The sequence below is a fragment of the Mus pahari genome, chromosome 3, assembly GCF_900095145.1.
Source record: "Mus pahari chromosome 3, PAHARI_EIJ_v1.1, whole genome shotgun sequence".
In the NCBI taxonomy this organism is placed as follows: Eukaryota; Metazoa; Chordata; class Mammalia; order Rodentia; family Muridae; genus Mus; species Mus pahari.
The window spans coordinates 146,337,189-146,349,716 of record NC_034592.1 but is presented as its reverse complement, the minus strand read 5'-3'; the positions used below and the strand labels follow the sequence as shown (position 1 = coordinate 146,349,716).

General features: G+C 46.7%; 1 protein-coding gene across 1 annotated transcript in view; it reads right to left on the bottom strand.

Moving 5' to 3' along the window:
* Positions 1–2,928: 2,928 nt before the first annotated feature.
* Positions 2,929–12,528, bottom strand: part of Pabpc1l (poly(A) binding protein cytoplasmic 1 like) — a 32,620-nt gene continuing 23,020 nt past the window's right edge. The window contains exons 8-14 of the mRNA XM_021194194.1: positions 10,297–10,545; positions 9,280–9,370; positions 8,464–8,580; positions 6,914–7,023; positions 5,562–5,655; positions 3,479–3,609; positions 2,929–3,107 (exon numbers count right to left, since the gene is read on the bottom strand). Coding sequence (XP_021049853.1) covers positions 3,045–3,107; positions 3,479–3,609; positions 5,562–5,655; positions 6,914–7,023; positions 8,464–8,580; positions 9,280–9,370; positions 10,297–10,545 — 855 coding nt within the window. The 3' untranslated portion in view covers positions 2,929–3,044. The remainder of the gene's footprint in view (positions 3,108–3,478; positions 3,610–5,561; positions 5,656–6,913; positions 7,024–8,463; positions 8,581–9,279; positions 9,371–10,296; positions 10,546–12,528) is intronic.

Genomic DNA, 12,528 nt, shown 5'->3' with positions numbered 1-12,528 from the left:
AAGTTTGCACAATGGAAGGGTGAAAGTCCCCTGGAAAGGAGAGCTTGAACTGAATTCAGAAGAGATACCTAAGAGTTGGGGTGTAGCTCAGCGGCAGAGCATTTTCCTAGCATACACAAGGCCCTGGCTTCAAGCCCTGACACCACAAAAAGTAACGTAGAAGCTGAAATCAGTATAGAGGGGCCTCAAAAGGTACCTGTAGTTTTCAAGCTTCATGGAACCTGTCTCAAAACCCATCCCCATCCCGTAACTGTAAAGTTACCACTCCTTAGCTCCCTAACAGTAGGGTCTCCAGGAAGCGTGTGCTAGAGACTGGCAGCATTCCCAAGCCAAGGTAAGGAATCGGCATAAGTAGCCATCAGCAGTCGAATGGCTAAGATATGTGCATGCAGTGAGTAGAAGGGTCTCTTTTAGAAGCAAGTGTGTGCTACGGTCCATGTGTGGACGTGAGAGAACACCTTTGTGGAGTTGTTTCTCCACTTTTACATGAGTTTCAGGGATCAAATTCAGGTCACCAGGTTTCTGTGGCGAGCAACATCACCTGGTAGATTATCTCTGGCCCACACAGTAGAGTTCTATTCAGCCTTAAAGAATGGAATTCTTTGCAGGAAAGTGAATGGAGCTGGGGATGGTGTTGAGCAATCAAGCCAGATTCACAGACTAATACTGTGTGTTTTCTTATATGCGGAATCTACATTTATTTATAAATGAATGTGTGCGTGTGTAGAACATTTGGGAAGAGAGGGGCAGGAGGGCATAATGAGGGTGGTAAGCTAGAGCAAAGTGCATGCTTTACATAATACATGTGGTAACATGTATGATAAGTACATGCTGACAATGAGAAAAATACTCTTTTTAAAAAGATTTATTTGAGCCGGGCGTGGTGGCGCACGCCTTTAATCCCAGCACTCGGGAGGCAGAGGCAGGTGGATTTCTGAGTTCGAGGCCAGCCTGGTCTACAGAGTGAGTTCCAGGACAGCCAGGGCTATACAGAGAAACCCTGTCTCAAAAAACAAACAAAAAAAAGATTTATTTGTTGTTATATGTAAGTACACTGTAGCTGTCTTCAGACACACCAGAAGAGGGCGTCAGATCTCATTAAGGATGGTTGTGAGCCACCATGTGGTTGCTAGGGATTGAACTCAGGACCTTCAGAAGAGCAGTCAGTGCTCTTAACCGCTGAGTCATGTCTCCAGACCCGAGAAAAATATTTTTAAGGTAATATTAATAGGTGAGAGGTGGGAGATTGGACAAGCAGGACATGGGCTCCCTAGCTGGCAGTAAACACTAAGGGAGGACTAATGAAGATGTGTAAAGTTCTCAACAACACTGGATGAGGCTGCAGGTTACATTGTTTAAACCTTAGGGAAACAGTGGGATAGCGGACTTACATAAGAGAGCAGATGTTTTCCTTATGATTTCTTGGAGGAAGGAAACAACTACAGTGAAGCCATGGGGGCTATTGACAGAGTCCAGCTGAGTTCAGGCCAGGGTGGCAATGAAGGAGTTACAGAGTGGAAACAATTGATAGATTGCTTGTGGAAGATGAGGGGAAGCGAAGGGAACATGTGTTGTGAGACCTCAGCCTTGGGATAGAATGTGGGTGGGAGACTTTTCCTGAGAACACTCAAGACAAAAGCAGAGGGACAGGGAGCTCTGAACCATGAACTTGGCTTTTGTTGTGGCTCTGACTTGGTACTGATGGTTCAAGAATTCAGGATAAGTAGGGTGTGTAAGGTCTGTGGAGCTTCCAAAGTGAACGGAGCTGAAGAACAAAGAAACCAGAGTCTTCAAGAAAGCACAATCGAAAATGAAATTGTGACTTAGATGTGGAGGAGCAGAATGTGGGGTAGAGAGAAAAAAAGAGGAATGGGGCTCAGGCCCCATCTGGAGGACATCTAGGGGAGAGAGTGTGGCTCGGAGGCTAGAAGATATGGGGAATTCAAAATGGCCTTCATGGGGTGTGGCTTGGGGGGGGGGACAATGAGAGGCAATGACGGGACCCCGTTGGATATGTTCCAGTGGACTTGTGACAGTGTGCAAGTGTATCTTCACGGCAAGCAACTGGGAGGTCTGTACTCCTTGAGATGAACACAGACTGCCCCAAAGAACCTTGAGAGCTCTCTATTCAGGGATGGAGACCTTTACCAGGGAAGGTACTCTAGTATATTTCTACAGAGTTCTTAACTATGTTCACAGCATTTGCTCACCTGGGACCCGCATGCAGTTGCTGCCTTCTGTGGTGCTCGCCTGGCCTGCAGAGATGACACACACTTTGAGCTTTAGTCCATCTTCTCGGTCCATTGCATGATGGGGCCCGTTTAACCATCTGCTGTTGGTGGCCAGTTTGTAGTGTGGAGCAGTTTACATAGCTAAACTCAGCTCTCGGTAGGTTTCCTGTTACATGCACACTTTCTGTGTACTTCAGCACCTGTTTGGGGTTCCGGTTCTGCTCCTTAGAGCCAGTCTCACTACAGTCAAGTCTAACCCACCCTCCTTCCAGGCAAGACAGATTTTTGCAGCATTTTTTAATATATAAAGCAAAAAGATCAGCAGGGGGCTGTGTGTCCAGCCTTCATTACAGGTCCAAAGCTCAAGAACACAGAGAACCCCCCATCAGGAAAAAAGTTAGAGTTCACACAGCTAGAACCAAGAGCAGAAATGCAGTAATCAAGTAGTCAAGGGAGTGAAGATTCCATTTTCAGTGGGGGGGTCTGGGGTGTGGAGGGGAAAAAAATGTTCCCAGAATATGGAAAATACCCAATCTTCAGTCAAGAAGGTGGACCAGCGGACCAGGCCTCCAGACAGGCAGAACGGAGCAAGGCAGTAAACTCTGAGGCCTAGCAGGGCAACTGGCATGAGAACTCCAGCCACTGTGCACTTCTCCTATGACGCCTTTAGCTTCACCAAACTCCCTGGTGCTTTAGACAAAGCCACCAACACATCACAGTGAGTTTTTGATTGCTGGGTTCTCTACGGAGTCTCCAGAGAGCCAGCAGCTCAGCTGCTCTGCCGGTCCTTCCATCCCCAGGGACCCACAGAGTTCACTTCCTGTCTGCTGACTCCATTTCCCGATGCGCCTGCAGTACTGCCACCGCCTCTTCTATCTATGGGACATAAAACAGAGGGGCTTAGTGTAGCTGCCCCAATACAGGCGGTCCCAGAAGGGCCAAGACTTCACTTGCATAATAAAGGATGCATGGAGCTTTGAAGCCCTGCTGCTCACAAGATCCCAGCCCACTGCCTCCTTCTTACACCAGGTAACCCTGCTGGACGTGACTCTGTCAGAACACAGCTACTTGTACTGAAGCTTTACTCGGAACCTGCACAGACTTTATCTGTGGAGGGGCTGACTTTATCTGTGGAGGGACTGAAGTTGTGAGCCCTCAACTAAGACGCAGCAGGTTGAGGTCAGCGGCCCTATCTTCTTTAGGACAACCCTTGGTCTTTGCTGTGCGGCCACCCAGTCTCCACCTGCCTTGGCATGGAGGGACTCTGGGGACTCCAGCAATAACAGAAGCTCCAGGTTGTCCAGCTCCAGCAGCATGCCCGTGATCTTGCCAGTCAGTGGGGCGCAGGCATCATGGATGAGGGAGTAGAGACGCTCCCCTGTGTAGAACAACCTGATAGCTTACATGCACGCCTGCCCCAAAGCCCAGTGAGTAGCACCATGGAGTGGAGCAATGAAGGTGTCTGGGATCTTGTCCTAGAACCTGTCACCCCAAGCTTTATCATGTAACATTACTGGAAACTCTTCTTTCCAACTTTATAAAGTAGGCATAGCAGCACCACCTTACAGGACAATCTGAAGGGTCAGGTTGAATATTATATATAAGTATATATATTATATATATATTATAAATTTATAGTTATAAATATATAGTGATATAAATAATATAAACAGAATAAAAATAATAATATATAAATATAAACAATACTATATAAAGGGATCTACAGCAAAGTCAGTTGAGTTTCGAGACTCCATTTGTTTTGTGAGAAGCGGTTCTGGCTGGACACATTGAGATTCCAGACAGGATGTAATGCTTGACTTGTGACTGTGGGGTGTGAGAGGCAAATGCAGCATAAGTTTACCTTCCACCATCAGGTACTTCAAGCAATACAACCTAGTTTTGGTGTCTGGCCATCTTGACAGGGCATGGAGGACCACTACAGGATGAGGATGCTTGAGTAGGGTTAGAAAGGTCTTCCCATAAAGGAGTGACCGTTTACAGAGAGCAGCCAGTGGAGCCTGCATTTGGCATTTTATAATTTTCTTCTGTATGGGGGTGGGGGGGGACAGGAAGCAGCAAGGCCTAAAGGCCTAGTAAGCAAGCTAAAGAAGCAATAGAACAATGAGGGCCTTTAGTGAAGGGGCTTAAGATCTGTGTGGTCGGGGCTGGAGAGATGGCTCAGCGGTTAAGGGCACTGATTGTTTTTCCAAAGATCCTGAGTTCAAATCCCAGCAACCACATGGTGGCTCACATCCATTCATAATGAGATATGACGCCCTCTTCTGGTGTGTCTGAAGACAGCTAGAGTGTAGTTACATATAATAATAAATAAATCTTAAAAAAAAAATAAAACGATCTGTGTGGTCATGAAGTGAAGAACGTGCCAACCAGCAACAAGTTGCTCATTCATTCCAACATTAATAGCATTTGTGTATGTGTGTGTGTGTGTGTGTGTGTGTGTGTGCGCGCGCGTGCAGGTGTGTGTGTGTATGCAGAGAGGCCAGAGAAGGACATCAGATGGCCTGCTCTATCGGCCTCCACCTTATCCCCTGATGACAGTGTCTCTCGCTGACCCTGAAGCTGGCTATTCAGTTAGGCTGGTTAGCCAACAAGTTCCTGCCGTCTTCCCATCTCCATCTCCCACTCTGGAATCAGGGAACACATAGCCATGGCCAGCTTTTATGTGGTTGCTAGAGATTCAAACTCAAGTCCTGAGCCATCCCCCTGTCCCCACTAGAGCCGTCTTTTTTTTTTTTTTTTTAGAGCCTGTCAGAAACTCTGGGGCTAGAGAGGAAGTACTCTTGGAGCTCAGAGTCCAGAGGGAACCCTGTATTTTCCCAGCACACGGGGATTTCCTGCCTCCCACGGTGAGCACCAAGAAACAGGTGAAATTTAACCAGAGCTTCCCCACTTTCGAAGAGATGTAAAGATGTGTAATGACCACCCTGGACCAGAAGAAACCCAAGGGTGTTCTCCTACCCGGCTTCTTGGCTCACATCCCATATCCAGATATCTCCCACCTAAGTCAGAGCCAGACAGCAAGCTGGAAAAAGCGTTGGGAGCAACAGCCCACTGGTCTTTCAAGACGAAAGGACAGAGGCTTAGAAACAGGTAGCTTGGGGGAAAACCGGGAAAGGGGATAACATTTGAAATGTAAGTAAAATATCCAAAAAATTTTAAAAAGAAAGAGGCAGTTTGGGTGAAGCCACCTAGCATCAGTGATAGGAGGAGACCGTGTTCCCACGTCCGTCCTCACACAAGATGCTCTCGGCAGGCTAGCCAGCTCACAGCCCTCCTACCTGCCCCAGTCAGGGAGACCCAGTAACTCACCAATCATCTGCTTTTGCTCATGCAGGGGTGCAGCGGCCAACATGGATACAGTCAGAGGCTGATGGCCAGGGACATACACGGCCGACTCCTGGACCTGCACATGGTGCCAGGAACACATCCCTTAACCACATGGATAGGAAAGGCCTCACACACTTACCCTAGCGGGTGAACACAAGCATCCAGAAAAGGCTCTAGAAGAGGGAAGGAAGCAAGGTCTACACAGTCAGGGGTGGGGCGGGGCAGGGCAGGGGGGTGCGCAGAGAGTCCCTCACAAGGGCGTGGACTGGAAGACAAAGTTATGCTCAAACAGAGATGCTGTGAACCAATGAAGGCCCTTCAAAATCCACTGTCACATGAAAGGCACACTTAATAATAATCACTTTGCATCCGATAAAGCACTTTTCTCAGCAAGCTTTATGAACACAGCAACAGCAAACATACATCTTATTGGGGTGCGTGCATGTGTTATGTGTGTTATTCTTGATTTTCCTTGTTTTTTTTATGCTTGCTTATTTATTTATTTATTTTTGGTTTTTTGAGACAGGGTTTCTCTGTGTAGCCCTGGCTGTCCTGGAACTCACTCTGTAGACCAGACTGGCCTCAAACTCAGAAATTCGCCTGCCTCTGCCTCCTGAGTGCTGGGATTAGTGTGTGCCACCACTGCCTGGCTTATGCTTGCTTTTTTAAGAAAAAGATTTATGTATTTATTTTATGTATATGAGTGCTATGTACACCTGTGTGCCAGGAGAGGGCATCAGATCCCATTACAGATGGTAGTGAGCCACCATGTGGTTGTGGGAGTTGAACTCAGGACCTCTGGAAGAGCAGCCAGTGCTTTTAACCACTGAGCCATCTCTCCAGCTCCTCCATAGCCCTCTTATATTGTGCTAACTTTAAAAGTACTGTTGCGATTAAAAGACAATTGTTCTTTTTGCAAGAAGTCATCCAAACAAGACATTGAAATTCTAGACATGTTTCAGTAATACTGAATTTAAAACCTTTGTGGGGATAGGCGATACATAGCCTTTTAATTATAATAAACATTTTTAGCCCTGTTTTGAAGGTTCCTCTCATCCCTTCCGTGTTCAGCATGTTTTTAGAATCCTTCTCCTGCATTCAATTGCAAGTTCAAGTTCATTTTCGTAATGACCAGACAAAAGGTTTGTAACCAGTAAACAGAATGTGACCACGGTCCTCTCTTCCCCCTGTTAGCAGGAGTGATCTTTGACTGATTTGCACACATTAGTAAATGAGATTCTGTAAGTGAAGAAAAGCAAGGACCAGAGGAAAAACGCCTTAGCCAAACTTATGAGCCAGGATACCCAGAACCCACAGTGAGCGGACCGCCTTACCCCATGGGCACCATGTACAGCCGAGGAGGTTCCTCTATGTGGCACAAGAAGCTGGCCTGGAATAGAGGATCCCTCCCCACCTGGTCCTGTAGTCTGGGTACCAATGTTGACTGTAAAAAGAAAGAAAAAAGAAAAAAGTAGGTTTCAAATGACCACTTAGAAAAAATGCATGGCAAATTTTGGTGAATCAGTAAAGAAGTTGGGACACATGGGCACTGCTGGCAGGAATGTTGGGGATACAGCAACGGTAGAAATACAATTGGGGGGGTCCTCAAAGAATTAAACTCAGGGTCAACAAATCTAGCAATCTCAGTTCTGAATGTGCACTCAAAAGAATTGGATCTTTCAAGGAGATCATCTGCAATCCCATGCTCATAGCAGCAATATCTGTGTACAAGAACCCACAGGTGAGAGCAGTCCGTGTGTTCAACGCATGAATGCATAGCCAAAAGACACAGAATCTACATATGCAAGACATTGCATCTTGCAGAACAGTGCTGAATCTTGAGGACACCATGCTAAATGACAAAGCATTGAGAGCCCCCTGCCATTTGCACAACGTAACCACACTCATCATCAGAGGGACGACTGCTTTTCCGCCTTCTGGCTAAGATCAAGTACAAATTCAAAGGGGCAAAAAAGAGGATGGGTTTGTTTTTCAGAGGCTATAAAGAATTAGGAACGAGGAATTGTGGCTGGTGGAAAGTTTTGGTGGCAATGGCTGCAGTTTGTACTTAGCACTGTGAACGTACTGGATGCCTCTAAACTACAGGCTTAAAACAATCAAGTTCTCACTGTTCTTGCAGAGTACCACGGTTCACTTCCCAGCACCCACACAGCAATGCACAACTGTCTGTAACTCTAGTTCCAGGGTATCCAACACCCTCCTCTGATGGGTACTACACACATGCTACACACACATATGTGGAGGCTAACCCTCATGTGCATAAAATGAAAATAAATGAACCTTTAAAAAAGTGAAGCAGTCAATTATATGTTGTGCGTATTTTCCCACAGTTGAAGAATATAGTAGTGACCATGGGTGTTGAAACCTGGTGGCAACAGAGCTGTATGTTATATATGTTGAAACCTGGCAGCGACAGAAGACCAGAAGTTTCATCTAACTCATTATGCAGAATCCCTATAGAACATCCCACCCCAGTGCTGAGCACAGGGCCAGCACAGAGATGTGAGGATATTAGCAACAGATAACTTGTCTCCAAGTCATAGCACCTTCCATACTTGCTAAGATGCAAGTCCTTCCATTTGTGAACTCACCAATCCTCCCAACAAAATGGGCACACCATTTTTATCCCTATTTTAAAGACTAAGTTGGCAGAGACAGCCATCAGCAAGGGTCCCAAAGTGACACCCAAGGGTGTCATGCTAACATTTATGTTAACAGACATCTTCCAAAGCCAGGCTGGCTCACCATGAAAGCAAGGTCACTATGGAGCCTGGTCAGAACTTATGTCCACTGCCAACCCCCAGGTTTCTCGCTCTTTGACACCCTTCCATTCTGAATCCTGGCAACACTCACACACACTCACCTACTCTCTGCGTGTGAGGCACCTGGCTGGAGGCCTGGCTGGCACCGCTCAGGTGGATACAGGGATGCTGTGTCGTGCTTAGAGGCTGGACCATGGAGGCAGCTGGAGGGCAGGTAGCTTATAGAAAGCACAGAGAAAAACAGAGAGAGGTTTTAGGTAATCATCAAAGTACTACACTGTGCCCTAAATTCCCAGAGCTGTAGAGGAGCTAGAAATTCACACACACACACACACACACACACACACACACACACACACACACAGAGAAACACACACACACATAAACACAGAGAGAGAGAGAGAGAGAGACAGAGACAGAGACAGAGACAGACAGAGACAAAGAGAATTTACCTAGACCTATGGAGAGTGTACAGAAATCTGCAATGACAAAACCCAAAACCAGCTCACATCTCCCCAGGCCCCGAATTTCTCAAGTACCCTGATCATTCACTTTAGTCCTAAGAGAACTACATGTAAGCTTGGCTCTTGAAAGGCCATTCATTAGCAATTTAGCCAAAAGAGTTTCAAATTTTTATTCTCTGCTTTGCAAGAATTTTCAGCCTCAAATCAGAGTTAGCCTTTGGAGAGAACTGACAATGGCCACACTATGTGTCTTTGCCAAGGTTGCCATAATGCTTGCTGCTTCATGAACATTTCGTCCCAAGTCAGGGAGGGGAAACTGAGGCTCCTGGGAGTGGGGTAAGGTAACCGCATCTGAGAAATGCAAAGCCAGGCTTGATGCCATAGTTTCTGTCTCTTTCCCCGAGGTTCACATCCACAAGCCGGGCTGAAGGTAGAAAGAGCTGGGTCACTTACATGGAGGTCCATGTGGCTGGGCCGTCCACCTGGGGTCAGGTTGCATTGGAGCTATGGAGCCAGAACTGTAGTACACAGCTTGGGCTGTAGACTGTGGAAGAAGAGGATCCGAGGTGAGGGGCTTTGCATCTTCTCAAGGACACCAATGTGAGGAACCACACTATCCTCTGCAGGAAACAGCTCAGGCCTCCATGAAGGAGTCACCCTCCCTTCCCATCCCCCCACCCCCATCCCTAAACCCCTCAGAACAAGATCTCAGATATATGTCAACCAGTGTTCCTCACTCTGGCCCAGTGACCTAGATAGAGTATGTCACTCCAATTTGTTCCAGCTCAAGTAATTGCTAAAGGATGTTAGCAATTGGTCTTCAATCACACATATCTTTCTACTGCTCTATGAGTTCTATGAGGTCATTTCCCTAGCCATGGACCTCAGAACACAAATAGTCAGGACAGCTGTGTGACCATCTTAGTTGGGAAAACGCTACAGGCACTATGGCTGCTTGGGGGAGGGAGGGGTGGGGGAGGGAGATGGATGCTGACATATCTGAGGAAGATAATGGATACAATAAAGAAATTCTGGGGCTGGAGCGATGGCTCAGTGGTTAAGAGCACCATCTGCTCTTCTAGAGGTCCCGAGTTCAATTCTCAGCGTCCACATAGTGGCTCATAGCCATCTGTAATGGGATCTGATGCCCTCTTCTGGTGTGTCTGAAGACAGTGACAGTGTACTCACATATGTGAAGTAAATAAACAAATCAAAATAAATAAATAAATAAATTCAGGCTTTGATACTCAATTCAAGACCTCCAAAACTCATTTAACCAGAGAGTTCCTGCCAGACAATATCCAGGAATCTCACAGAGACTGGAAGACAAGATAGCATGGAGGCCCCTTTAAAGATGGAGCAAGTGAGGCTCTAAGGGTTGGAGCAGCTTGTCCAAGGCCTTTTCAACAGAACCTCTCTTTGTCTGTGTGAAGTTCTGTCCCCCAGCTGGAGCTGTAGACACACTGTTACCTGGGGTACAGCAGGGAGCAGGTAGCTGGTAGGCTGCTGGAAGGAGCTCAAGACAGGGTGAGAGGGGCGTCGCCTATACTGGTTGGTCAAGATGGCCTTCCGCTCCTCCTTGCGCTGTGCCAGGGCCACATACAGTGGTTTCGTGCCCACGATGCGCCCGTTCATCTCTGTCACGGCCTTCGTTGCCTCTTCTGGAGAGGAAAAGCATACAAAGCCAAAGCCCTTGCTATGGCTACTTTCTGTCATCACCTGAAAGCAAGATGAGACACGGGTTGCTGGGCACAGGGAAGCAAGACTCCTGGGATATACACTTCTCCACTGAGACCACATCCACCACTCAGAAGACCCTAAGACAGACTGTGATAATGGACAGACCATATACCTCTCATTTACTGAGGCCTACTGTGTGCCACACACTTCACGAGCCTTTGTGGCTCACACCCAGTCTCTTGATGAGGGAGGAACCATGGCTTCCCCTTTACAGGGGAAAATGGTGACTCAAGAGTGACTCGTCCAAGGCCACCTATCTGGTGGCTCAAGCACAACCAGGACTCAAGACACTCTGGTGGTTTCTACCCCTCCTCAAGGCGTGAGGTCGGGTTTCCTCAGAAGTTTGCAACAGACTTTCTCAGATGCCTTATAATTTTGGACTTTAGACTTTATCACTTTAGACTTCCAGGAAAGCTTAAAGAGCATTACAGAGAGCAATGTGCACACCTGTTACTCCAGAACTGGGGAGGCCAAGGCAAGAGGATCATTGAGAGTTCAAAGCCAGCCTGTACTACATAGTGAGTTCAAAGCCAGCCTGTGCTACATAGTGAGTTCAAAGCCAGCCTGTGCTACATAGTGAGCCCAAAGTCAGCCTGTGCTACATAGTGAGCCCAAAGTCAACCTGTGCTACATAGTGAGTTCAAAGCCAGCCTGCACTACATTGTGAGTTCAAAGCCAGCCTGTGCTACATAATGAGTTCAAAGCCAGTCTGCACTACATAGTGAGTTCAAAGCCAGCCTGCACTACACAGTGAGTCCAAAGTCAGCCTGCACTACATTGTGAGTTCAAAGCCAACCTGTGCTACATAGTGAGTCAAAAGCCAGCCTGCACTACCTAGTTAGTTCAAAGGCATCCTAGTTGGTGAGACCTTGTCTCCGATCCAACAGACCCCAATTTAAAAAGAATGAAAGAGAGAGAGAGAGAGAGAGAGAGAGAGAGAGAGAGAGAGAAAGAGAAAAAGAAAGAGAGAGAGAGAGAAGAGAGAGCAAGCCAGAGATTGCTGTATGTCTCGGACCCAGAGCTCCCACACGGCTGTCGACCGTGGCACTGATAGTTCCTGTCATAGCTGCTGCTCTCCTTCGAGGTTTTGCCGGGGTCAGAGCTTTTGAACTAATCAGCTTCATCTTTGCACAGACGAGATGCAGAGGACACTCTTAACCCTTTTCAGGCCAGAGAGGCAAGAGCCCTTTAAAGTACCACTCCAGCAGAGCTCATGTTGTGACAGTGACTCTCAAACTGCCACACCTCCAGATTGCAGACCTGAAGGGAGGGGCATAGATGGAATTGTGCAAAAGTGTCTTTATTTACTTCAATTGCAGAAATGAGCAGCAAAGAGGAAGCATAGCAGTATCGGCCATGCTTGTGACTTGCTTGTGAAATCAAATATTTTTATGTCACCCTAATGGTGATCACAACGTGCTATCTATTCATGCTGCTATTATAATGACCCTTAGCTTTACTACATTAACAACACAGCACATGGGCCTGTTGCTATCGTAGTTTGGTAATTGGATTTTGATAGAACTGGCTTCCTGATGATTCTATGAATTTTATTTTTTGTATTTAAAAATATTCTTAGATACACTCACACAAATACACATCACACACACACACACCACATACATACACACACATCACACACAAACTCATCAGACTAGATGTCATTGTGTGTGTGAGATGTGTGTATGTGTGCTGTGTGCTCTGTGTGTGTTTGTGATGTGTATGTGTGTGGTGTGTGTATTTGTGGTGTATGGTGTGTGTGTGTGTGTATGTGTGTGATGTATGTGTGAGTGTGTGTGTGTATGTGTGATGTGTGTGATGTGTATTTATGTGCTATGTGTGATGCGTGAGTGTGTGTATGCGTGACTGTGTTATATGTGTGTGATATGTGTATATATTTTTTTAAAGATTTATTTATTATAAGTACACTGTAGCTGTTTTCAGACACTCCAGAAGAGGGCG